Here is a 25,007-nt window from a genome sequence, read left to right as displayed (position 1 = left end):
ACACGGAGGGGATAGAATGCTATGATGTGCCTAACATCACCAAGCTCGAGATGGCTTTCTATTGACCCATGTGAAGACGTGATACGTCAACTTCGCCGCCAAGCGGGCGTGCCACATGTACGCAGGAATGTGGACGGAGCATAGCATAATTGACGATTATGGGGGTTCTAGGGACTGTGAGAGCTCGCACACTGCTGTGTTATATAATCCTCAGGCGCCCGGTGTTATCCTGGCTACCCTTGCTGAGCTACAGTGCTGGTTTTTCTCATGAGATAACACTCTGGGCGGTTGGTGCAACGTACAAAGGTCCGGTATCATCCCTAGCGTGGTTGTTGGTGCCACATTTGATGACCAGGAAGCATTCCGAGATCTCGCGTCCATACCTGCGGATGGGTGCGGCGACTGTTGTAGATCTTCTGGCGCACATCGGACATGGATGGGGCTTCGGCATCGATGGCGGACCAACATGCCTCTTTGGGTGCCGTGCAAATGTGTATCAACACCTGCCCGGCGAACCAATGACGGGTGGTCATGTTCTCCACGTGTATGACCGTTGTCCTGTTGGATGGCCGATTTGGATCCGTTGGTAAGTACGGCCAAGATTCCTGCCTCTTGCTGTTTGGGCTTGTCTACTGACCAAGCAGCCCACTTTGATTCATGACTCCTCCCAGAACCAAATTTGTGGCTTTACTGATGGAAAACATCCAAGCTTGAGCTTTACCACCAACTCATCAGAAGGAAGTCATCGCTAACATTGCTACAGAGCAAACATAACTTAGGTTTGACGTTGTAGGAAGCACAAGATGCCCCACTGAGCATGTCGTCACCACTGTTAACAAAGAAAACCTGAGAGAGTGAGGACTGATGCGGCCACGATGGTTACCCTACGTTCCTTTACAGCTAACGCACAATATCTAAAGTGACCTGTGAGCCAGGTAAGCAAGCAAGTGGTCATGAAATGAGTTTACAACAAGATTCCTAAGATTTGACCTCGCAAACAAACCTCAATACGCTCCTGCATCCTCAAGCATGCCGTTCCAATTTCTATAAATGGGGGACGCGACCGTCGATTATGTCTGCATCTCGCTTTAGTCGCAGATGAGCACACCAAGCACCTCGTTCTTTATCTTTTCATCTGGCCATATCACCTACTAGTTGCATCTCACGATCTACCCAACCGGGCAAGATGGATCCTGGCAGCCATGGAAACAATGGCGGAACTTCTCTTCCACAGCCGGGCCCGTCCGCGGGAACGGCTGACCTTAGCACACTAAAGGCCCTATTCCACTCCTTCGCTATTCCCAAAATCCCGTCAAAGGGCTGTGATGCATGCAAACGCAGAGGCCCGAAGTGTACCTATGCGGGGAACACGCGAGCGACTTTTGCGATCTCTGCCTCGAGTCTGACCCCCCAACATTGTGCTTTAGTACTCCGCTCACAAGAGTATTTGTCAACAATTGCATACACTTCGAATAGGTCATAGAGCCCGTGGAGCTGGAGGAGCCGGGGCTGTCGACGCGACCTAAAAGAAGGGGTCCGCCCGCAGAGAAGTCGGCGGCCTTGTCCAAGGAGACTGGCCGATTTGCTGAGCCATATAAGGCGGCTGCTAGGCAAAGGTGGCAAGATGCGAAGAATCCCCAGCCATCTATATTAGCGGAAGCGCTGGGACAGCAAGCCACGGGCTCCCTTCATGAGACAGGAACCACGGTGGAAGAAGCAATGTTTGGCCTAGGGCATCCGGTATGCGACATTTGCATATTGGAGAAACCATGTGGCGAATGGGAGCAGTGTAAGCCAGGTGACCCAGATAACCGCGTGGACTGTGAGTCTTGCATCACGGCGGATAAACCTTGCACAATCCTCGTCTATTATATTGGTCCCTTGAAAGAATGGCAAGACACCCAAGACAGATTCCAATGAGCCACGGAAGAACCGAAGGGGGAAAAAAGACCCCTTCCCCCCAAGGGGTGCAATTAAGAATTGGCCGGATTCTATGTCGACTTTCTAGATCCTTATGTTTAAAAAACTGCGATAAAATTAAGACCAGCTTTTTAAATATAAAAGAAATATAAAGAAAATAATTTAATAATTAAATAATTTAAAACTATTTTTCGAAATTTTGAAACTGATTACTTTATTTTATATAAATTTTTCAAGTGTGCGACTATTGAGGCGGTCGAGGAAACCGGCCAATTCTTGTTCGCACCCTTGCCCCCTTCCCAAGAGCCTGCATCAAATGTTTCGAGTTAAATGCCTAGGAACTGGCTTAGGCATCTGATAAGCAGCCGCCACTAAACCAGGACCCTTTAAGAGCATATACATACGATGCTTTAGTCAGTAGCAATGCATCGGCTTTTCCTTTATCGTTATTCCGTATTTGAGTTCGATCCTCCTTTTCATCACATCGTTACTTCTTGGTATCGAAAACTCCGAGCTTATTTGCTCAACGCCATTCATTATCATGTCCTCTAGGAACACATTCTTTGATATCACTGGTACAGTTACTGTTGTGGCGGGGCAAAGGGAGATGTAGTAGTATCGTACACTATTATGAACTTCCAGTACGTCCCGGTGGTAACACGATCCTGTCGAATAGGTAGTTTATCTACATGGCTCGGCATGTCCTGACGCCCCCTGGTAACAGACTAGATTGTTAATTGGAAGCTTGATTTTACGCTTGGGGATTCCAACCGAATTTCCATCCTTGGTGCAGTCCAATATTCGCCTATACATATTCAAATGAGCCTCATAGATTAAACACGTGAAAATCCCTAATAACAACAAATCCCTCACCCCTGAGCTTCAGAAGAGAAACACAGTAGGTAGATCCATGCGTCTTGTGATGCCTATTCCATATGTGCCGTTATTATTATACATCCATAGGCCCAGTGAATGGGCTTCCTACTAATTATTAGTAGTGTCTTTATAGAGTAGTCGCCATACAGGATACCCCCTCCAGCCAGGCCATCTGCTTGACCGCAGTCTTTCGAGGAAGGAAGCTCTACCAGAGTTGATTGTAAAGGTTTGAAAACGTTTTGTGGATTTTGGCCTCCGCGAACGGTAGTTCTAGAACGGCGTTGGCACACAAGGATATAGGCTGCATCGTGTGTTTGCTAACCCTTTGAAGAGCTTTGCTTACCGGACAAAGCAAACGGCTGGACCTCCAGGAGTCGCCGGCTACCGATTTCAGCATGATGTGCCTCTCACATTGTCAAGCAGCACATCGATTCTTTTAGGTAAACTAAACAAGATGTAATCACGGAAACGGAACTTCAATATGTTTGCAGCCAATAACGAAATCTCTCATGCGTATACAATGCGTCTCTCAAGACATACTGGAAAGGGATGAAATCGTTTCTTTCCGGGCTTGCCCTTGCTCCTATGGCCGCAAGTCCTCCAGTCCACGGCTGGTTCGAGCCCTATAAAGCCCAAGCCCTCTCCCCATACTCCCATGGCGACTGACATAGCTGATCGTACAGCATCGCTTCACAGAATGAGTTCTCACAGCCCCAACAAAAAGGAGAAAGGATCTCACCACCGAGGTGGGGGGCACAAGCACCACCACCCTCACCATGGAAATGACAAGGGCGGAAGTAGCAGCGAAGGAACACATCATCAACACCATGGCCATGAGCACAGCCAAGCTGGACCACAGGGCCGAGGCGGTCACGGGAACAGAGGCCCCGAGCATTCCCGGAAGCCGATCGATGAGAGAATGTTGGCCATGGGCCTAGATCGAATGAGCTTTTTGGAGAACAAGGGCCCGTTCTCACAACTCCTGAGAAGAGCCGAGGCGGATCACCAAGTACTCGAAGCATACCAAAACCGCCCGCCAAATACGCCATATGCTCCAACCGGCGAGGCTGCTTATAGTAGTACCTATAGTAGTGTTGACACAACAGCCCCTACTTACACGACAGCCCCTACTTATACTACCCAGGCTCATGGCGGCGCATCGACATTTGGAAGCGGGAATGATTTGTATCCTGGGCAGCCAGAAGCCAATTCAGGTAGTCACCCTCCACACAACGATGATCCCGGCACAAGTTTCCACGGTCGTGCTGGGTCTTGGCAAGCGCCTCCGGCGCCCACAGCCCCCATGGGCGACGCCGATCTCTCGCTCTGGGGCGATGACCAAGACGCGATCGCCGGTCCTTCGGGTGCACAAGCAGAGCAGCAGGAGCCAGACGAAGCCCCCGTGACCCCCCAAAACAGGGGGGCGGGCCAGACGAGAGCCCGGAGGTCCAGAGCTACCTGCAGAACTACTTCTACGACAAGGGGCGCGGGTGGCGGCTGCACCGACTCTGCGACTCTTGCTCCGCGACGGGTGCTTCGGCGGACACATGCGTCGTAGCATACAGCAAGAAGTGCGACCAGTGCCGAGACAAGAGATGGGGCCAGAAGTGCGAGTGGAGCACGTACAAGGCCGCCAAGGCGGCGCTCAAGAAGAGGGAGGAGGCGCTGACCGAGGAGGAGAGGCTGGCGGAGAGGCGGAAGCGGCTGGCGATGCTGAGCGAAGCGCATGTGAAGTGGGCGAAAGAGAAGCGTCACCGGGATGCGGACACGGAGAAGGAGGGGCAGCGCGAGCGGTGGAGAGAAGAGCAGCGCCGTCGACCAATCGTGCAGTCCTCCGTCTACCAACCGGGCGCCCCGTTCGCTCACACCGACGAGACTCTCGGGACAGGAGCGGGTGTTTTCTCCTCGTATGACTCCCAGCCGGCTGCTTCTGACCTAGGCTATCAGCTGCCAGTCAACACGGGCAGCGTAGCAGATGCTTCGTACTGGCCAACGGCACCTGCCGAGGACGTGGAAACTTTGGACCACGATGGAACAAGCTATACGCGGTCTTCCTACAGCACTGCCAGCTCTCTACCAGATGAGGTATACCGCAGCCGGCCACTCACCAAGTTCGAGCAGCGCGCACGCAGCAACGCATCAGGAGGTCGCCTACGCTCTGCCACCAACTCGAGCGGGACATCACCGCGAGTCGATCCCCCAATCTTCATGTGGACGGAGAATGGACCTATGACGAGTCGTCCGGGGGCTACTTGCAGACCAGGGCTGCCCCTACCTTCATGGAAGGGGGCGGCGGATCTGCTGTTGGACCCCCCGGGTCCAAGCCAAGCCATTTCCACGGCCACCATCACCCCCAGGGAGCCACGACCCGGCCCGACCGCGGAACAGGTGCAGCAATACATCGACCAGCACCTGCAGCCGCACTAAGGCCGCCGGTTGACTAGAGTGTGCGACCCTTGCCACTTCGATGGTCTGGCAGGGTGCAGGTTCGCGCGCAAAGGGTATCCGTATGACTGGTGCACAGCCTGTCAGCGTACCCCGGGCAGCTCGTGCACGGTCAACACGTACACTGATGCTCTAGAGCAGCTCAACAGAGAGGAGGAGAAAGAGAAGAAGAAGAAGAAGAAGGGGAAGAAGAAGAAGGAGAATCAGAGAAGAAGATGGGGATGATGATTGTGGTAGCGTTGGGTAAGTAACGAAGGGCTTTAAGCCAGACCACTGACCAAGTAGAATCGGCGGATAAACTTGTCCTTCTCACTGGGTGAGAGTGTTTGAAAGGAAAGAATGTCGCAATCGCGCCCTAATGCGGGGTGTTTACATGCTGTAGCACCTACCCGCCGAACAGAGTCAGCAATCGACTCAACTACATTCTTTAAGTACTTCTTAGTAACAGAATCATTCCCGCATGCGTAGAACCAATCGATGGCTCTCAATAATAAATCTGGAAAGGATCATGTCCTAAATTATCCCATGTCGTTGAAGTTAAGTCCTTACCTTTCTGGAGCTGACGGGTATTGGCTACAGCAGGGGGGCGTTAGTGGTGTTTCCGTCTGTCGGCACTAGCCCCAGCGCTAGATTTAGTGGCCGCAAGTTTGACAAACATCTCTCGATTCCTCCTATGAACGTCGAGTGCGAAGCCACGTACATCCCTTCGTAGACATCACATAAGTGTATGCGCATGTATGTAAACCTTCATTCGATAAGACTAGAGCTGTATGAAATGGAAATCTCGTCCTGTAGCTCTCTTTCTGGACGCACAATGTAGCAATATTAGGCAGGCATTAGTTGAAAAAGGAGGCGGCGAACGACGAGAGTCCACGGAGCAGCTCCGAGATATGGCTATAGGCCTACGACGTAAGGGACACGGGTACCCATGATCGATGTAAGGGATGTATTATAGTACACTAGATGCCGGTTTCTATAAACGACCTGGCTGCTCAAGACATTTTACTAGATTTCAACATACATCCTGCATATGTTTCGTACCTTTCACGAGATACAGCCGGGTACGCAAAGTTCCCCGGTACAGTCCATGGAAACAAACCAGCCGCTTTACTTCGTTATTCCTAAGCGATTACTCCTGGAAGGATGTTTGCTTAGCTATCCTTGCCGAAGAATCGCTGTCGCTGCTTTCGAATTGCCTCTCTCTCTGAGGCATTCTCGGTGTATGTTGGTGTTCGATTGCCCGTTGTCGGCCGAAGTAGATGCGCTTCTGCTAAAGTTGAGTTGGTTCCTCAACGAACTGAATGTTTGGTACCTTCCAAAACATCTTTTCAATAGTTGATTCCGCATTCAAAGACCTGAAACGTCGCGACGGCCATGGGATCCGGTAGTTGGAGCAACACATCATGGCTTTTGCCCTCAAAGAGGTTGGTCATCTTGAAAGAGTCCCAGTAGAGTTGGTTCTATTGGTCCGAACTTCTCACATGCCTGGGAATGCTGTTGCCCATATGGTCCTAGGGCCATCGATGATTTTGCCCACGAACAAAGAAACCGGCTGGATATCCGAGAGTGAAAACCAACCAGCCCACATGAGATATGTCATTCCACCATGGACTCATCAGCCGGATTAATCCCAAATGGCGCACAGGTTGAAATGAGCCATCTTATGACGTTAGCTTGTTGGATCGCATGCGAGACTAGCAATCAATCGAGCATACTGGCAATCATGTCTGCGAGCAGCTCTGGCTTCTGGCCGATTTGGCACCCATGAAAACTGTGAAGGCAGTAGAGGCAAATACTCGATGGCATTCTCGAAACGGCGACAGAGCATCGGCCAGATTGAACGTTCGATTATGCCATACTCCCTGGTTGACCAGAATCATGCCTTAAGTTGGCCGCCACATAAGGCACTCTCTGCCTCACATTGGCGATAATGCTGTATGTCACATATAAAACAACAACATCGCATGCGGAATGCCATGAAGAAAAGACGCCATTTCGATGCGGTCTATAATAAGGGGTCAAAACGGCTGCTCTGAGCTAGCACACAGGCCCAACGAGCAAGCAGCCCTCTCTCCGCATTGCCCGTCCCTGTACCTCGTGTTTCTGAAGTGAAAACACTGATCATGGGATGCCGTTCAAAATACCCAACGTGGCCCAGGGAAGATTGCTTGCTGGGCTGAGCTGGACTGACCATTGCTAACAGGTGGTATTGGGCTCGAGCCGAATGGGCATATAAGTCGTGCTTTGCTTCCTGTAAACCTCAGACTTCACTAATTGGAACAGACAAGACAAGAGTCAAGAGTAATACAATTACAGAGAAAACATCCAAGTTGTAACCATCGTGGTCGAATTCCCAAACTCTACGATATGGACCCTTCAGCGGAGCCTAAGAAAGATTGTGCCCAGTGTATGCTGCTGAGATACAAGTGCACTTGGGAAAAGAAATTGCCTGACGGCACTCCGGTGAGCGCTTGGGGGATATGCGATATGTGTTGGACTAAGCATCGACCATGTTGGAAGAGCGTCTGCGATAAGGACTACCTCACTCAAGTCGACCTTTGCGATGTGTTTACTCAGTTACCCACCCCGGAAAGGAGCGTTGGGACACCACAGGCCATATAGTTTAAGCTGAATGCCCCTAGTCGCTGGAGTGACAAAGCTAAGGAGTTGTTGGAGGCAGCAGTGACATATGACTGCATGCTAGAAGCGTTGAACCAAGGCGCCGGCTCTCAGTTGGAGCTGCCTGCCAACCCAGATGCCCCAGCACCAACGCATGACCTTCCGCAGCGTTACGGGCAGCAGCAGCAATACCAAGTTCCTGACGATGTACAGGCTGGTCCCAGTGAATTTGGCTATGCAGGAGCGCCGCAAGAGTCAGGTGGATACAATTACGAAGATGAGATACGCTCACCACGTGGAGATAAAGAGGCAGAATATTTGGAGGATGAAGAGGGGGAGTCCTCGGATGACGGCGAGTCTGGTCACGAATGACGGCGAGTCTGGTCACGAATGACGGCAAGTCTGGTCACGAAGAAAATCCGGACGACGGACAAGGCCCGGCAGCTGCTGAGGGAGGCGATGAGGAAGGAGCCCTGGCAGCTGCCGAGGAACGTGATATGAAAGAAGACCCAGACGCTGCGAAATACTTGATACACTATCCACGCGAGATGGGGAAGCATAGGCTCAGGCCTGTGCGTGAACTATACGACAATTGCGCATACCACAACAAAACCGAATGCAAGTCCTTACACACTTCTAGCAAGTGCATTAGATGCAAGGATCATAAATACCCTGAATGCAATTTCAAAGTGTATGACAGAGCCCACGCGATGAACTTGAGACGAAGACATCTAGAACGGAATGTCCGACGGAAGGCCCAACGGAAAGCCCGAAGACGGACGGATGAGAAGGAAAGTCAGAGTGATAAGGCGCATCGAAAAAAGGAAAGACGGCTCCGAAGATATCTAAAATTGAAGGAGACCCTAGCGGAGGGACCGGGCCCTAAAGGGGGACCCGGAGACTATACAGGCCAGGACAGCAAGAAAGTCAACTGAGAATCGACGAAAAAAAGAGAGGATATGACTCCTGAAGAACGTGAGGCATATCTGGAGAAAAGAAGGGCGCAAGCTCGATCGTATTATTGGAAAGCAAAGGGAAAAGGAAGGGAAGACCAAACGGGGAGTGGCCAAGAGGATGGTTAGCAGAAATGTGCTTGGAACATGTGCAAGAAACCCAGGGTTCGCATGGAGCAGCGCTGGCAGACAGAGAGAAACATGAGTTACTGAGAGAGCTTGTTTCTCTGATTCCTTGGAAACGATGCCATCATCTTCATCGCAAGTCAATTCGGCAGCTATCAGGTCTCTTCCCAACCTGACCTTCTACAACTATCCCCCCTTCTTTCATTTCATTTCATTCTCTTCCTATCAGCGATCTTTTAAACCCGGGATCTACTACTCTTTTCTGGAGCTTCATCTCCTTTTCCATTGATATTCTGGCCACTTTCGCCATGAGCGGTTCATACATTCATTTTCAGTCGTCATTTCTTAGGACTAGTTTTGGCTAAGGTTGGCATCTCGCGCGATACGGATCGCAGTCCTGCGGTCATGCGTTTCGGGTAGTTAGAAGAGGGTATAGCAGGACAGTCACTACCTACACCATAGCGGGGCTTTTATTTTCCTTATACGATTTAGTCATACATTCGATCACCTGCTGCAGGTACAGCTTAATACATCTCAGTGTCAAAATTGGACCGTCATCCAACCTCCTGTCTCTTGTGAAGGCCCAGCTACCCGTGCTTGACTTCGAACATGAACAGTAGAAAGAGATGAACAAAATGAGCCTGGCATTACGTATGGCAAAGTTCAACCGGGATTGGAGTTCGCGAGAGGATGGGGGTGGCTCAACACACTCAGCTGCATCCTTGGTACGAGAGTCGACTAAGCTACACCACCAACAACACTACCACGGAACAGCCAGGATCCATGCTCGTAACATATCGTGGACACATCATACCCATAACCCCCTCCTCGAAGGCTGTTCAGCTTCTATCAGCCAGCACCAACATACCCCGACCTACATTGGTAGATACAGCTCATCACGTACTCGCGACCACACCAAAATTCAGGGATGGGGGGTGGACGGGAGGGGCGCGGCGGCATTCACAACCCAGACAATCCTACTGCCTCTGGGAGCGTACATACACGACGTTGACCCGAACTGACCCAATTACTTCCTGCCAGTTTACTTGGCTCCCAAGTCCCCCATAAACCGTCATGCTATTTATGCATTAGCGATGATAGACTTCGATGTTCTCAGTCCCTACTACATTCTGCGATTCTGGGCACCAGCGAATCGCGAAACAACCCGTACTTAGCGAGCATGGAGAAGAGCAGAACCATCTATCCGGGAGGCTCTGGTCTTCACAGAGTAAGCAGGGAATAAATACAGTAACCATTGTGCGTTTCCTTTGTGGGCTGGACCTCAGTGCCATGATGCGCTGTCCTTGCAACGCATCAGTCGCAGGTTGCCCAGATGTTGGAGAGGAATGGATACGGCCAATATACTTAGACGAAGCGACGCATTCCTCCTGAGTTTCCGCTCCCACTGGTGTAAATGCAGTTACCCAATAGGGGTACCCGAAGTACGTACGAGGGAGTCGGGCAGCACCTCCACCTGTATCTTCGCAGCGAAAGAAGCCCGCCCCATAGAGCATGAAATAGGGTAAAGCTTATGTGAGTGCCTCTTCTAGGTTGTTCACAGCATCAGCAGAAACATCGCAATTCATAGGGGTCGACCAAGTCACTCGTCATGAACTTAAGGCCAGTCTTGGTTCTGCGAACCATGGCCATTGCTATAGCCAAGGTTTCTAGCGGAGTGTATTCTTTCGTGAATTCAGCAGCTTAATCCAGTTTTTTCTCATGACATGATAACCGTTCCATCGTGATACATGGGACTCCCAAGCGCTAATATGCTTCCAGGTGGCTCGTTTAAGGCATAATAAGTAGATAGTAGCAGTCATTGACATGACCACGAACCCATGCTCTCTTCCTTTTTCTTGCTCTTGTTGTTGGTGGTGTGATAGCACTAGTTTACCACTTAGCCTCCTTGCGGTCCTGGAAGCCCTTGAGAATGGCGACGATATTGTCGAGGGCCTTGAGGTAGGGGCGGAGCTCGGCGACGACCTTGTCCTGGTCGGCGCCCAGCTTGGTGTAGAAGTCCTTGCGGTAGGGGCAGGCACTCATGGCGGCGCTGAAGACGGGCTTGACGATGAAGCTGTGGTGGGGCTTCAGGGTGTTGCCGTAGGCGTTGCGGAACGACTCGGACAGCTCCTCGCCGTCCTTGGCCAGGTTCTGGCTCAGTGCAATACACGTGAAGTCCAGACCGCTGGAAGTATCACAAGGCAGGTTAGCGACCCATCTTGTGATCAAGTGGTTATGGCAGGGAAGTGGGGAGAAGAAAGCCAATGCCGGGACGGGGAAGTGATGGATGTTGGCTTCCGTCCAATGTGGACGGAAGAAAGCCTCCAAGGTAACAATTGCTGCAGGTGTATGCAACACGACATGTGTGTGTATGTGTATATGCCGTATGAGGTCAGAAGATCAGACATACCGGACCAGCCAGACGAGACCCTCGGCGGCGTTGTGCTTCTTGGTCTTGAGCTCGTTGATGACGAGCTCCTGGAGGGTGGCGCTCTCGGCGGGGGCGGCGAGCTGGCGCTCGCGGATCTTCTTGACGTTGCCCATCATGTCGTTCTTGACGGGGCTGAAGGCGACGGAGCCGAGGGCGTCGAAGATGGTAGTCAGCGACTCGGCGGCGTCGAGGAAGTCGGTGGTGGCGATGGCGTTGTCCTTGTCGGCGTCGACGGGCACGTCCACGAAGGACTTCTTGAAGGTGTCGAGGAGGGTGCCTCCGGTGGGGAAGGTAGGGACCGACATGGTGTTTGGTTTGGTTGGGATGGAGCTTGGAGGGTTTGTTTGGTTGAGCTATTATCGACGAGCGATCGGATCCGATGTTAGTAGGATGTACGCAAGAGGGGACGGGGCAGGTTGTTGGGTTGGGGCTTCGTACCTTTTCTTCTTCTATGTGGCCAGCACGACGATTGATGTTGTATGGCGAGAAAGAAGATGGGGGTCCTTTGAGGCTTTTGGTATTTATGGAGGGTACATTAGAAGGAGCGGTGTCTTGATCCAGAGGTCGTGCAATCCAGGTGCGTCAAAAGGGGAGCTCGGGGATCGTGTCAACTTGAACGGCTGGTCGCTAGCAACGACCCCGCGCTGGCTAGCATTCCAATAAAGCGAAGGGGGCTTGTTCCGGATAGGCTGAGGAGGGGTCGACCAGGTGGGGTTTCCAGCCCCGAGCCTCCCTGCCCTCCCTGGCCACTTACGTATGCCCGTGACGCCGTAACAGCAGTATGATCTCACATCTGGGCTCAGGTAGCCTGATGAGATCAATTGGGATTGATGATGAGACATTTCATAAAAGGGCAACTTTGGTGAGTTCAAATATCGAATCCCCATCTTCAATTAATTATCTGTACTACTAGAAAATACAAGAACTGGGGTTGGCGACAAAGAACACAGACTGAGAAGTGCATTGAGTGTCAAGGGTTAGTTCGGTCCGGGGGCCAGGGGGGGGCTACCTGATTGAACATGCCACCATCTGCACCGACACCAATCAGTCCTACAACGCATTGCTCGACATATTACGCATTTCCTGCCATCAATTGATTCGATACTGCCCATAATCTCCAAACCACAATGGCAATCGACATCCAATTGGAGGGGCTGCACGCTGCGCTATGCAATTACAAAACAAAACAAAATCGTAGACCAAAAACAACAAGTTTCCTCCGGGTCACAGCTAGCCAGATCTGTCCCTTACCATTACTCGTCCCATACGGCCGGGTCAGGTTCATCAAATGGGAATCTCCTCCATCAACTCCAGAGCGCCCTCGCGTCCCACCGTGATGATCACGTCACCCAAAGTCTTAGTGACAAAACCCGCTTCGCAATAGGTGAAATAGTACTGTTTGGATCCCAAATTAGCTTCAGTCGCACTTTGGTTGATGGCGTGTTACGGCCTAGCGACTCCTTTTAAGAGAAGAGGGTCGTTCGTTTCCACACTTACCTCCCATTTTCTCCGGAACACGTTGATCTCGGCATCCGTCATGTTCGGATGTTCCCGCCGCAGCGCCGGCGCAATCGTCGACTCGAAGTTCTGCATGAACTTCTCCTTCCACAACCGCAGCGTCTTGGCGTAGTGGCCGCCGATGTTTTCGATCTTCTCCACTATTAGCGTGCCCTTGGACTCGGTGCTGATGTGGTTGAGCAGCTGCGTTATGGCGGGCAGATAGCCACCGGGGAAGATGTACTTCGCGATGAAGCTAAACCAACTTTGTCAGCAAATTTTTCACGGGTGGGATGACGAATCCAAACTCACTCTTCTTTCTTCCCGAGCGCTTCGTACCGGTTCTCCGGCATCGTGATGCACTGGAACATGGCGATACCCCCATCCTTCTTCAGCAGCCGGTCCATGTGCGAGAAGTAGGTCCCCAGGAACTCCTGGCCGACGGCCTCGAGCATCTCGATCGAGACGATCTTGTCGTAGGGCCGGTCCGGCACCGCGAGTTTGCGGTAGTCCATGAGCTTCACCTGGATGCGGTCGGCGAGCCCGGCCTTGCGTATGCGCTCCTCGGCGAGCAGCTTCTGTTCCTTCGACAGCGTCAGGCTCGTGACCCGGCAGCCCGTCTTCTTGACGGCCTCGATCGCGAACGAGCCCCAACCCGTGCCTATCTCCAGCACGTGGTCCGAGGCCTTGATCTTGGCCCCGTCGACGAACCGGTGCAGCTTCGTCATCTGCGCCTCCTCCAGCGTCTCCTCCCGGTACGCGGAGCTCGCCGACTGCGGCTTCCAGATCGGGCACGAGTAGGTCATGTCCGGCGACAGGAAGGCCGCGAACATGTCGTTGCTGATGTCGTAGTGCGCCTGGATGTTCAGCAGGGCGTTGGAGAGCGTGTTGGTGGTGCGCGCAATGCTGGTGATCGCGCCGGAGATGGTAGAGAAGCATGTGGTGCCATTGCCCATCTGATCCCTGTTGATGATGAAGAGCTGAAAAAAAATATTGCGCATTAGATACTAACCAACCCCCCGAGGAGCTTGCTTACGCGAGCGCGACCAGGTAAAACTGAGACATGGATGGGTATGACATGACGTACCTGGAAGAAAGCAGTGAGGTCCTCGCAGTCGAACTCGCCCAGCATGTACGACTCGGCGAAGCCCATGTCGGCGAAGAGGAACAGGCGCATCCAGAAGGCGTCGTCCTTGACGACGATCTCGACGCGCGGGACGGTATCGGCCTTCCGCACGGCGGCCTGCTTGTGGCTCGGCATCTCCTTGTGGCCCGCGCCCAGCTTCTGGCCGAAGACCAGGCGCGACCCGCCCGGCTGATCGACTAGCAGCAGCGTGCCCACCTCGATCTTGGAGAGGACCGAGAGGATGGCGGGTTTGGCCACCGCCACAGCAGGGCCCCAGGTCGAGCTGCCCAGCTTGGTGCCGATGAGGTCGGCCCCACGTGTAAGCGGTCGGGAGATGAAATCCGGGAGCAAAGAGGGCGCCATCGTTTCTCCCTTACTTATTCCTTTTCTTTTCTTTTCCTTTCCTTTCCGGGTTTGCCGGGGAAAAACAACTTAAACAACGAGAAACGGGGAGTTTCTTTTCTCTAGGGGAACCGCTACGCGCCGGCTAGTAAGTAACGGGAGAGGAAACAAAGGCAGGCCCTCGGATTGGACGGATGGATGATGCGAAGACCACGCGAACAGACTCGGACGGTGTAAAGGATCGCGGGCGCTAGCTAATGCCAAACAGCTTTCCAAGCCAGGTGGCGGGCGACACTTAAGCTTAATCCGTTCGATTATTCTTCCAGAAGGTCAAGTCTAGTGATCATATTTGGAACTCTACTGCGTACAGTTGGCCAGGCAAGGCAAGTCTTATGTCGGGAAAAATGGTGGTAGGGCTTGAAGGGAACACTACCAGACACCCCTTGTCCACTTCAGCTGCTGCTGCTGCTGCCGGGCTGGGTTCCATCGAATCTGCCCGAAGTCCTCCTACTACTAGCAGTTACATAGTGGCGCACTGGCGTTACTCCGTGCATTACCGAGTGACCTACGCCCGTATCGTTGTGGCCACTACCCAGATGCAGCCTCCCTGCCAGCTTGCAAAGACAGGTTGTGTGTTGTGTGTTTAGTACCAGCCGAATCTAGCAAAAAGATGAAGCAATCCTGCCAGTGCGGGCGGTCTCCGCTGCGGAGAACTAGGGACGACGGACGGGGAACAGGGATGCTGAGGCAACGGCTTGGGAACAAGCCGATGCTAGTAAAGGTTGAACTGGCGACCGAAGTTAACTCTGAGGCGTGCACCAGCGCGATTGTATCATATTTCAGCTGCAGCGCGACGATGATGAAAGTGAGTACCGAGATGACTGGTCATACGGATACAGTATATATAGTATATAGAAATGCGAAGGAAGTGGGAGATACATATCATGGCATGAAGGTATATACTACACGGCCGCACCCGGCACAAATATCCGACAGCTGCAGTGATGGGACATTGGGTGCGCTTTGAAGCCCTTACATATGCAGCTACATGTACGGTAAGCAGCCGACGATCTTCACACGAAGAAACAAATATGAACGCAGCTAGCCAGTTGAAGAGGATGTGGAAACAATCGGCAGCCTTGATGATGACGAGGGGCAGAGGGGGGGGCAGGCAGGGTGACAAGGTTACCTGTTTCGCCTGGAAATGGATCGGCAAAGGGGTCCGACCGTCTCCGAGAGAGAGAGAGAGAGAGAGAGAGAGAGAGATGCTAGCGTTGCAACTGGTAGCCCGCAGCAGAGGCAGGAGTTGCAGCAAAAGTCGCAGGAGCTTTTAGTTTCAAGTCTAGAGGGAAAACGAGGGGTTCCGATGTGACAGCGGCCGCAACAAGAAACGTGGATCTGAGCACCGTCGCCGTAGAACTCCCGAGACTCCCGACCCTGCGTATCACGATCCCGAGGATGTAGTTCTTCATATGGATCGTATGTATGCCCTCCTACACCTCCTCATAGATGATAGCAGCGATCGCGATTGAACTATTTGGGATCCAATGTTTCCAATGAGAACTCTTCAGCCCTTCTCCAGCGCAGTACGAGAGGTCAATAACAATCTTGTATAACGAACCTGGCCGTACGGAGTATATTATATTCTTCTCAATGATAAAATACAGACAATCTTCCCACCCGAAGGAGGACAGGCATGAGTTGGACGGGGCTTGTCGTCTGTATATAGTTCACCAACGAGGTGATGGCATTTTGCGCGGTGTATCACGAGAGGCCAACCAGGTGTCAATCGTTGACTTATGTCGTACTATGCCGTACTCGGGAATAACTAGAGACTCATGTTTGCTGCAAACGTGGCCAAGGCAAGATTGTAGATTGCCCTGCGAGATCCCAGAGCTTGGCCGCTGAAGGTGGTGTGGAGACCACCCTCCCCTCTTCCCCCCCCCCCAATTCAGTCAATCAATTAACGCGGGTTGCCATGCAAGGGTCCAGTCGAACGCGACTTTCCTAGAGCGAACGCGTCTCCCAGAAGCGAAGCCGACCGACTTTGGTAGATTCAGTTGCGATACTTATTATACACAATAGCTACTTCGCCTGTTACATCCACATCAATTGAAAAATCAGATACCCGGCACAAGTACAAAGTCACAAACAGAATTCTCCGGAATCCAACATGTCGCAACCCATGCTCACCGTCGCGGGCCACCAAGCCGACCCCAAGAAAGCCCAGCTCAACCTCCTGCCGTGTCGCATACACCACGACGGAAACGTCGCCCCGCTAGATTCTTTCTGGAGCCCAACCACAGCCGATGGTGTGTAAATATTATCGACTATACAAACCGGGGCTTATTTCCCTCTTCTTCTTATTCTCCGCGGCTCTATATGGTAGTCTAATTCTAGTTCTGTCCCCAGACGACTCAACCAAAACGGCGTACCTGCGAGGGCGCAAGCTGCACGGCAAGACGGTGCCGCTGCCCGCGGGCTACTACGGCGCCGTCGCCGAAAAGGGGGACACGAAGCGCGAGATCCCGCGCGAGGAGCTGATGGACCGCGACGCCGAGGTGCAGGAGCTGCCCGACGCCCTGGAGATCGCGCCGCTGCAGAGCCGGGCCCGGTTCGACGACTTCGTGGTCTGGGGCCACGAGGCGCTGGCCGACGCCGGCGCCGACCCCTACGTGAGGGGCATTGAGGAATGGGTTTCCTTCTCCGAACAGGTGAGTTGAGAAAGTTGTCCGTCCGGCGGTGAGGTATAAGCAGACTTTCTAGCTGACTGCGAATTACTCCAGATACACTCTTATCCTGCTTTGGACAGCAGCGCAAAATAAGGTAGCGTATAAGTATTTTATTACATTGGATTGGGTATAGAGGCATGGTCACGGCGTACGGCGAGCTGGCTATAGCAAAGATGAATTCATGGAATTTGGTACATGAGGGTTTCCTAATCTAGACATAATGATAGCGCCTTCCCTGTTGCAGAATAATGATATCCCTTCAGAATTCTTCTGTTACAGTTATCTGGGCGACTTTGTATCCTGGCCCTTAGGTGGTACAAATTGATGGTTCAGCAGAGCTGTAAGGCTAAAAAGCTGGCAGCTCTCAGCTGAGTTTTAGCGAGGTTACTGGTAGCTTCCAGTAACAAACCAGCCTTGCCCCGCCATACCAATCAATTGATTTTCGATAAGTTTCCGAATCGCGCATTCATTCCGCGACTGCCATCCATCTTTTTCCCATCAAAATCCGCATCAATTTGGCCATCAAACCCATCACTGGAACAAAGCCCATCATCCATCATGACGCCCGGCGCTCTGAATGGCGAGGCCGCTGTCGGGCCCGAGGGGTCGCGACAGAAGAGCAAGGCCACGCCCGACTCGATCCGCGTGGGCTGCATCGCCATGGTCGAGAAGGACGGTCAGGCCCGCCGCGCCGAGATCCTGAGCATCAAGGACACCAAGAGCGCCCGCCAATTCTACTGCAACTTCGACAACTTCAACAAGCGCCTCGACGAGTGGGTCCCCGTCAAGCGCATCGATTTCGACCAGGACGTCGAGTGGCCCAACCCGGACAAGGACAAGCCCAAGGCCGGCAAGACCAAGAAGGGCGCCGTCGCCGCCCCTCGAAAGAACGTCGGCAAGAAGAACGTCGCCCAGAAGCGCCCGGGAAGCGCGAGCAGTCCGTCACCTCCGAGGCCGTCACGCCGCACCCGTGGTCCGAGTTTGTCGATTCGCAGAGCCAGTCCAAGGCGCCCTCGACGCCGCGCGACCTCGATTCCAAAGAGGGCGACACCCCGGCGGCCAATGGCGGTGGCGGCGATGAGATGGACGTCGACGACGACGACAACAACAACAACAATGCCCCCGAAGTCAAGAAAGAGGAGTTTAGTAGGGAGGCCGAGATCGAGAAGCTGCGGACCGGTGGTTCCATGACCCAGAACCCGACCGAGCTGGCACGCATCAGAAACATCTCCAAGGTGCAGTTCGGCAAATGGGACCTCTTCCCTGGTACTTCTCGCCCTACCCCGAAGCCTTCACGCAGGAAGACGTCATCTTCATCTGCGAGTTCTGCCTGAGCTACTACGGCGACCAGAAGTCCTTCACGCGGCACCGGCACAAGTGCACGCTGCAGCACCCGCCCGGCAACGAGATCTACCGCGACGATTACGTGTCGTTCTTCGAGATCGACGGCCGCCGCCAGCGCACCTGGTGCCGCAACCTGTGCCTGCTGTCCAAGATGTTCCTGGACCACAAGACGCTCTACTACGACGTCGACCCCTTCCTGTTCTACGTCATGACGCAGAAGGACGAGAAGGGCCACCACTTCGTCGGCTACTTCTCCAAGGAGAAGGAGTGCGCCGAGGGGTACAATGTGGCCTGCATCCTGACGATGCCGCAGTACCAGCGCAAAGGCTTCGGTCGGCTGTTGATCGCCTTCTCCTACGAACTGTCCAAGGTCGAGGGCAAGCTGGGCTCGCCCGAGAAGCCGCTCTCGGACTTGGGGCTGCTGAGCTACCGGCAGTACTGGTCGGAGCAGATCCTGGATTTGCTGCTCAAAGTCAACGACGGCGACGAGAAGTGCAGCATCGAGTCCATCTCGTCGGAGCTGGCCATGACGACGCAGGACGTCGAGCACACGCTGCAGGCGCTCAAGATGCAGGTCTACCACAAGGGCGAGCACAAGCTCGTCGTGTCGGAGAAGATGATGCAGCAGCGCGCCAAGGCCAAGGCCAAGCAGAACCGCTCCATCGACCCGCACCGCATCCAGTGGAAGCCGCCCGTCTTCACGGCGTCCTCGCGGACGTGGGGCTGGTAGATGATTGTCCTTTGCGCATGTATGTATGTAGGTATGTCAAATTAGAGAGAAAACTGCAATGAATGGAGGAATAGCAAGGAGTTGGGGGTTGTTTGTTTTAGCTTGGGTAAAAGAAAAAGTATATACACAGGGCGTTCGTTTGCTTGCTTATTATGGACGAAAATGATACCCTAGGTAGATTGAATGAAGTATGCTCGAGATGCGGCATAATTTGTCATTATCAAACTCCCCTATATAACTGCTACATACACGTAGTATGCATGCTTGCTTAATTTGTACTCAGCATGGAATCCTTCTACATATATACTCGTATGTACCTAAATGTACTCTTCATTTTCACAGTAGTCAGTCACTTTACTTCAGCTCGTCAACCCTTTTTCCACCACCACCACCACCACCACCTCCTGCTGCTGCGACCTCCGCCATCGGCTCCCCGCGCAGCATTCTCCCGACAACGCTGCCCAACCTCGTGACCCCGTCCTCGAGGTCCGCCTCGTCCTCCCAGGCAAAACACAGGCGGACCTCGTGCTCAAACTGCGGCCCGTCGCTATCCCCTTGCACCGCGAACAGCGGACCGGTGCCGATGGCCAGGTTCTCCTCGGCCTGGCACCGCTTCGCCACCTCGTCGGCTATCAGGCCCCCGGGCAGCCGGAACCAGACGAAGTAGCCGCCGAAGACGTCGTCGCGGCCCGCGAGGCTGCGTGCCATGCCCGTCGTCATCGCCGCCATATCATCATCGCCGCCAGATGACAGCATCATCGCCTCTCTGCCTTTTCCCCCTCCTCCCCCCTCCTCCTCTCCCGGTCGTTGTTGTTGTTGCAGCCGATTATACAGCGGCGCCAACCGCCTCCGCGCCGCCTCGAACACCAACCTGTGCCGCCGCCGGTACGCCGGCCGCAGCGCGTCGCGCAGGTGGGCCGCGAGCGCGCCCGAGACCAGCAGCTCGTACACGACGGCCGCCGCGAACTGCGAGGGCGCGCCGCCGGAGCGCGTGGAGCCGGTTTGTGACAGGCCGTGCGCGAAGTCCGGGGTCGACTCGGTCCAGCCCGTGCGCAGGCCGGGCCCGGCCAGCTTGCTGAAGGAGCCGTTGGAGACGGCGTGGCCGAAGTGTTTTCCTGGGGGGTCATGCGGTGATTTTCCAAGGTTGCGTTCTAGGTCTGTGAGGCGGGGGAGGAGGGCTTTGTTTAGGTCTGGTGGTGCTGTTGCTGTGGTTTCGGTTGAAGTTGAAGTAGAGGTGGTCGTGGTCGTGGTCGTGGTAGGTTGCCACTGCAGCATATCGTACACATCATCGCAGATGACCAATGCATCGTACCGCCGCGCCAGCTCCAACAGCCCCTCGCGCCGGCGCAAGCTCATGGTCTTGCCCGACGGGTTCGAGAAGGACGGGACGCAGTAGATGACGTGGCGGTACAGCTTGCGGTGCGGACTCGGATCCTTGTAGCACTTTTCACTTTCACCCTCTCCCTCGTTTTCCTCCTCCTCAGACTTGCGCAACCCAGCCTCCAAGACCGCAAGGTCGATCCCCTCCTCATCCTCCGGCACAGCCCGCATCCGCGCCCCAAACCCGGCGTCCGCGAAGATGGGGCACGCGAGGAAGTAGCAGGGCGCGACCATCCAGACGGCGCGGGTGTAGGCCGGGTCCGTGAAGGACTGCAGGATGCATGCGACGCTCTGGCTGGCGCCGCCGCTGACGGCGACGCGCTCGACATCCACTTTCTCCTCAGTACCATAGTAGAACTCGGCGAGCCAGGCGGCCAGGGCGCCGCGGAGGGGCTCGAAGCCCGGGTCGGGCCCGTAGAGCAGCGCCGGCGTCGCGAGGGCCGGGTCGGCCAGCAGGCGCTGCGAGGCCGCCGCCAGGGCTGCGGTGGGGAGCAGGCGGGCCGAGGGCCAGCCGCGCAGGAGGTTGATGGGTTTCTTGGGGTGGTCTGGGTGAGAGGTCATGGCGGAGGCGTTCACGGGACGAGGGGAAGAAGAAGAAGGAGACGGTGGCGGTTGCGCCTGGGGGGCTGATGAGTTGGATGGTGTTGCTGCTGATGATGATGCCATCATGGTTGTCTCATGGATGCAGCGGGGTCTGAGACGGGTCATTATCTGTTGGTGTGAGAATCTGGAATAGAGTGAATGATGGGATGTACTGCGGAAGCCGCATCTGAGCATCGCCTGTGATTAAGGGAGGATGATATGTCGTCCTGTGTATTTGTAAAGGTGGAGATGGACCCCGTTATCCAAGATCGGAACCGAAGTCCGGAGCGGCGGAATGCGGAGATGCATTTCCCCAACTTACCGTTGCAGTCACTATGCGTGGTGACCGGCCGGTGATCGGATTCGAATCCAGACCCCGACCTTATTGGCCCAGATGGTAACACCATTCCAGACAATTTCATACAGTTGGTTTATTATGAGCAAAGTTGTAATATCGATCAGTCAGGCATGCAAACATGCAAACATGCCAATTGAAAAATCCTAAAAGAGCGCTATAACACGGGGTATAATAATGATGCACCCAAAAATGACCCTGCCAATGCTTCCTCCTCTGATGATGCTACACACGCATGCACCCACATACTCATGTAACCAAGTTGCCCATGTCTAATAGGGGAATGTCTTTTCTCTTTTCCTCTTGTTCTTCATTTTCGATGCTTTCATCCATCAAATCTCATAGGGCTTATCGTTCTTGAAAATCAGATGCGGCTTCCGCTTCGCAATGTCCAAGATGGTCTCGGCGAAGACGCCGTTGGCCCACGCGAACCAGCTGCGCGTGTACGAGCTGACCATGTTAACGTCCACGCTCTCATGAATCAGCCCTAGCTTGCTCGCCTTGAGCACAAGACCCAGGCACTCTTTGATCTCGGCGTCGTCGTTCGACGTCTGGGCCTGGACGAGCAGGCTCATGGGCCACGCGTTGGACAGACCGATATGAGGGCCTGTAATCGACAGACAGAAATCATTAGCACACATACTTGTTTGGTTGAGAGAGAGATAAGGAAGAATAAGAGAATATAGGAAGATATACAAACTCACCTCCAATGCCGTGGAACTCGCGACCCGTCAGGAAATAGGGGTTCGACTCCTTGGTCAGCAGCATCTTCCGGGTGTTCTGGTAGACGGGGTCGTCGGCCTTCAGGAAGCCCATCAGCGGCAGCGCCAGCAGCGACGGGTAGTTGGCGTCGTCCATGAAGAGGGCGGAGCCGTAGCCGTCGACCTCGTACGCGAAGACGTCGCCGAACTTCTTGTGCCGCACGACGCCATGCTCCCAGACGCCGTCGGCGATGGTCTGGCTCCAGCGCTCGGCGCGGCGCGCCCACGTGGCCTCGCCCGCCGCCTTGAGGATGTTGGCCGCCCGCTTCAGCTCGACCGCCATCATGGCGTTGGCCGGGATGAAGAAGCCCAGCGTCGTCGCGTCGTCGCTGGGCCGGAACGCGGACCGCACCAGGCCCGTGCCGTTGTTGAGCGGGTTGCCGACGCCGTTCAGGTTCAGCGTCTCGGTGCCCTGGTTCGTGTTGCGGCTGAAGGTGTACTCGTTCCGGGCGTAGCGGCCCGTCTCCGGGTCAAAAGTTGGGCGCGACTGCTGCTCGAGCACGGTGAAGACCGTCTCGAGGGCCAGAAACCAGCGCGTCGTCAGGTACTCGCGCGAGCCGGTGTGGTCGTTGAAGTCGTTGCTCAGGGCCAGGAAATGGGCTAGGGAGTCCAGCTCGTATTTGCACTCGAAGACGGCCGAGGGCTCATAGGCAGGGTGCACATTATCGTCCTGTCCGTTATGACTGACGGGCAACCCGCTTATGGGCGGCGGCTGGAAGGCGTTGCAGTAGGGCGACTCAATAACAAATTCAGACTGCGTGTTGATTGCGCCTAGGATAAGTTGATAAACGGCCGGGTCTTTCTTCGCCAATGGCTGGTACGGCGACAGCTGATTCGTCGAATCTCGCAGCCATTCTGCCACAATGTCACCTGTGCTGGTATATCAGCGCTCTGTATCTCCGTAGAAGGGCCATATTCAAGTTGGGAGAGCCATACCTGTGATGATGAAGGATTGCGGGCCATCCCATTTGCCGGAATCCGAAGGCGAGTATGTGTTGGGCTTCTTCTTCTTTTTCTTGCCATCTGCTCCCGTTGTATGAAATTTGACTGTCGTGTCCGTCGTTGACTGTTTTCAAGGCTAGTATCAGCACATATGTTCCTGATTTGTCTTCCTTTGGTGGTAGCAGTGTCTGCCAAGGCTTGACTAACCGGAAAGGCGTTCTCGAACAGCCGCGCCAGGTCTGGGTCTCGCATGCGGGAAGTGACATCCTCTATCACCTTCTCAATGGCATCGGAGTGGAAGGTTCGACATCGTGGATGGGGCCGCTGGAAGGGCAGGGCGAGAGGGCCTTCGCTTAGGGGCCGGCTGTGCGACAGAAGAAAGGCATTGTCAGCAAGCTTCTGGGCCGCCTGCAGGGTAGGAAGGGCAGAGAGAGAGGTGGGCAAACGCACTGTGGATAACTCGAGTAGGATTTGTAGTCGGGACAAGCTTCGTTGGGGTCGAAGTCGGACAATGGCTGTTGTTGGGCGGCGGTTTGGTCCGACAATAAACAGGCCAAAGCCAGAGGGGCCAGCGAGCGAAGCGACCAGGCCATGATGCTGGTTCTGGTAGCAAGCGGCGTTCGTTCGTTGCAGTCGTTCCTTGAGCTCTAGAAGCTCCCTGTAGAATGATTTTCACCGGAGGATGGTCATTGGGAGATTGATTGTTTGAGACCGGCTAAGAGCACGCGATAGCCAAGTGGGAGTGCACAGGTGTATATGTAGGGGTGATCAAGTTCGTGGGATGGGAGGTTACCAAAGAGGATTCGGGACTACTATGTGGTCATCGTCGGGAGGGTCAGCCCGCTGTTCAGCTGTCTCCCCCACCTGCTTGTCCTTCCTGCGCCGCTACACTGCACTGGCACCCACTGAGCTGCACCTCTAAATGGTGAATGCACGGCGTCAGATCCACCGAGTTTCTGCAATGAGCTAAGCGAGAGAATTGAATGTTCCCGAAGCCACAGGGGTTGATTTTAGGTTGAATCCCAAGCAGAGTCAATTGAAGCTTATTGCTTGATTGCTACAGCGGTCTCAGAAATAAGCCTCTCCTTGAAAGCTATCCCTGGCGGACTGGATGATAGCCAGTTCCGGGGTACCTAACGTCGCACAATCTCCCATCTCGAAACAACTAACCACCCACTGCGCAACCGGTCAACTGATGATCTTCCTCAGGGATCAGCTTTTCCCGCTCGGCTCCTTTCCACCTTCAGAGATACCCTTTCTTCTTCTCCTGTAAACACCCGTCTCGACTACGGGCGTCTCATACACACAGCGGGCCTTGGCATATACGCATGCCTCGGTCCAGATGGGAGGAAGCCGATTGCTACAAGAAGTCTGACCGCCGTGGCCCGGCTCATGGGATGGACCAGCTTCTTTGCCGATAGCCGGTAAATTGCTGGTAACCATTCGACTGACTACACCGGAACGACATCGCGCTCTGAATAATCGGCAAGTCAAATCGATGCTGACTGAGTGAATTGCTTCAACTCGAGCCTAACTCAGAGCCCTGGGTCCCATGAGCTTAGAATGTCTATACGGCGGGATGAACTGATAAGTCGGTTCGAATCAGCCTTGGACGATCAAGCTAAAACACCCGGGGAAAACGTCTTAAAGTTGTCACACCTTATGTGGCCTTCCGCAACTTTGGGGCTGAGTTGCTTCATGGCATCTGCTCAAACCCATTTCATGGTTCGTAAGTATGCAACAACCCGCCAAACCCCCAATTGAGTCTATTCACGACTTCCATGAAATCAACTTCCCGGGGGAGCCAAGACATTCACACTTCTCTGGTTCAATATCATCGTCGGCT

At 54.0% G+C, this 25,007-nt stretch overlaps 8 protein-coding genes across 8 annotated transcripts; 4 read left to right on the top strand and 4 right to left on the bottom strand.

Annotated features, from left to right (window-relative positions):
* Nucleotides 1-4,031: 4,031 nt before the first annotated feature.
* PG994_013580 (uncharacterized protein) lies at nucleotides 4,032-5,223 on the top strand (the record flags this gene model as incomplete). Its single annotated transcript, XM_066864989.1, has 2 exons — nucleotides 4,032-4,151; nucleotides 4,216-5,223. The coding sequence occupies 2 exons, from the start codon at nucleotides 4,032-4,034 to the stop codon at nucleotides 5,221-5,223; spliced, it is 1,128 nt and encodes a 375-aa protein (XP_066709950.1).
* A 2,385-nt stretch (nucleotides 5,224-7,608) lies between these two features.
* PG994_013579 (uncharacterized protein) lies at nucleotides 7,609-8,232 on the top strand (the record flags this gene model as incomplete). Its single annotated transcript, XM_066864988.1, has 2 exons — nucleotides 7,609-7,704; nucleotides 7,864-8,232. The coding sequence occupies 2 exons, from the start codon at nucleotides 7,609-7,611 to the stop codon at nucleotides 8,230-8,232; spliced, it is 465 nt and encodes a 154-aa protein (XP_066709949.1).
* Nucleotides 8,233-10,829: 2,597 nt separating this feature from the next.
* On the bottom strand, nucleotides 10,830-11,675 carry PG994_013578 (uncharacterized protein; the record flags this gene model as incomplete). Its single annotated transcript, XM_066864987.1, has 2 exons — nucleotides 10,830-11,124; nucleotides 11,350-11,675. 2 exons carry the CDS (start codon nucleotides 11,673-11,675, stop codon nucleotides 10,830-10,832), a joined length of 621 nt encoding a protein of 206 aa, XP_066709948.1.
* A 979-nt stretch (nucleotides 11,676-12,654) lies between these two features.
* PG994_013577 (cyclopropane-fatty-acyl-phospholipid synthase) lies at nucleotides 12,655-14,356 on the bottom strand (the record flags this gene model as incomplete). The annotated part of the gene is made up of 4 exons (XM_066864986.1): nucleotides 12,655-12,765; nucleotides 12,868-13,123; nucleotides 13,180-13,847; nucleotides 13,955-14,356. The coding sequence occupies 4 exons, from the start codon at nucleotides 14,354-14,356 to the stop codon at nucleotides 12,655-12,657; spliced, it is 1,437 nt and encodes a 478-aa protein (XP_066709947.1).
* A 2,152-nt stretch (nucleotides 14,357-16,508) lies between these two features.
* PG994_013576 (ribonuclease H2 subunit C) lies at nucleotides 16,509-17,160 on the top strand (the record flags this gene model as incomplete). Its single annotated transcript, XM_066864985.1, has 3 exons — nucleotides 16,509-16,647; nucleotides 16,736-17,049; nucleotides 17,122-17,160. 3 exons carry the CDS (start codon nucleotides 16,509-16,511, stop codon nucleotides 17,158-17,160), a joined length of 492 nt encoding a protein of 163 aa, XP_066709946.1.
* Nucleotides 17,161-17,625: 465 nt separating this feature from the next.
* PG994_013575 (histone acetyltransferase E) lies at nucleotides 17,626-19,141 on the top strand (the record flags this gene model as incomplete). The annotated part of the gene is made up of 3 exons (XM_066864984.1): nucleotides 17,626-17,973; nucleotides 17,997-18,333; nucleotides 18,357-19,141. The coding sequence occupies 3 exons, from the start codon at nucleotides 17,626-17,628 to the stop codon at nucleotides 19,139-19,141; spliced, it is 1,470 nt and encodes a 489-aa protein (XP_066709945.1).
* A 354-nt stretch (nucleotides 19,142-19,495) lies between these two features.
* Nucleotides 19,496-21,082, bottom strand: PG994_013574 (aminotransferase; the record flags this gene model as incomplete). The annotated part of the gene is made up of 1 exon (XM_066864983.1): nucleotides 19,496-21,082. The coding sequence occupies one exon, from the start codon at nucleotides 21,080-21,082 to the stop codon at nucleotides 19,496-19,498; it is 1,587 nt and encodes a 528-aa protein (XP_066709944.1).
* Nucleotides 21,083-21,790: 708 nt separating this feature from the next.
* On the bottom strand, nucleotides 21,791-23,754 carry PG994_013573 (uncharacterized protein; the record flags this gene model as incomplete). The annotated part of the gene is made up of 5 exons (XM_066864982.1): nucleotides 21,791-22,065; nucleotides 22,163-23,089; nucleotides 23,156-23,285; nucleotides 23,369-23,525; nucleotides 23,612-23,754. 5 exons carry the CDS (start codon nucleotides 23,752-23,754, stop codon nucleotides 21,791-21,793), a joined length of 1,632 nt encoding a protein of 543 aa, XP_066709943.1.
* Nucleotides 23,755-25,007: the final 1,253 nt, after the last annotated feature.

This window comes from Apiospora phragmitis (assembly GCF_038363925.1).
Source record: "Apiospora phragmitis strain CBS 135458 chromosome Unknown utg000011l:1.0-3236445.0:1.0-3240683.0, whole genome shotgun sequence".
NCBI lineage: Eukaryota > Fungi > Ascomycota > Sordariomycetes > Amphisphaeriales > Apiosporaceae > Apiospora > Apiospora phragmitis.
The sequence above is the reverse complement of the archived record's forward strand: the minus strand, read 5'-3'. Positions and strand labels throughout refer to the sequence as shown.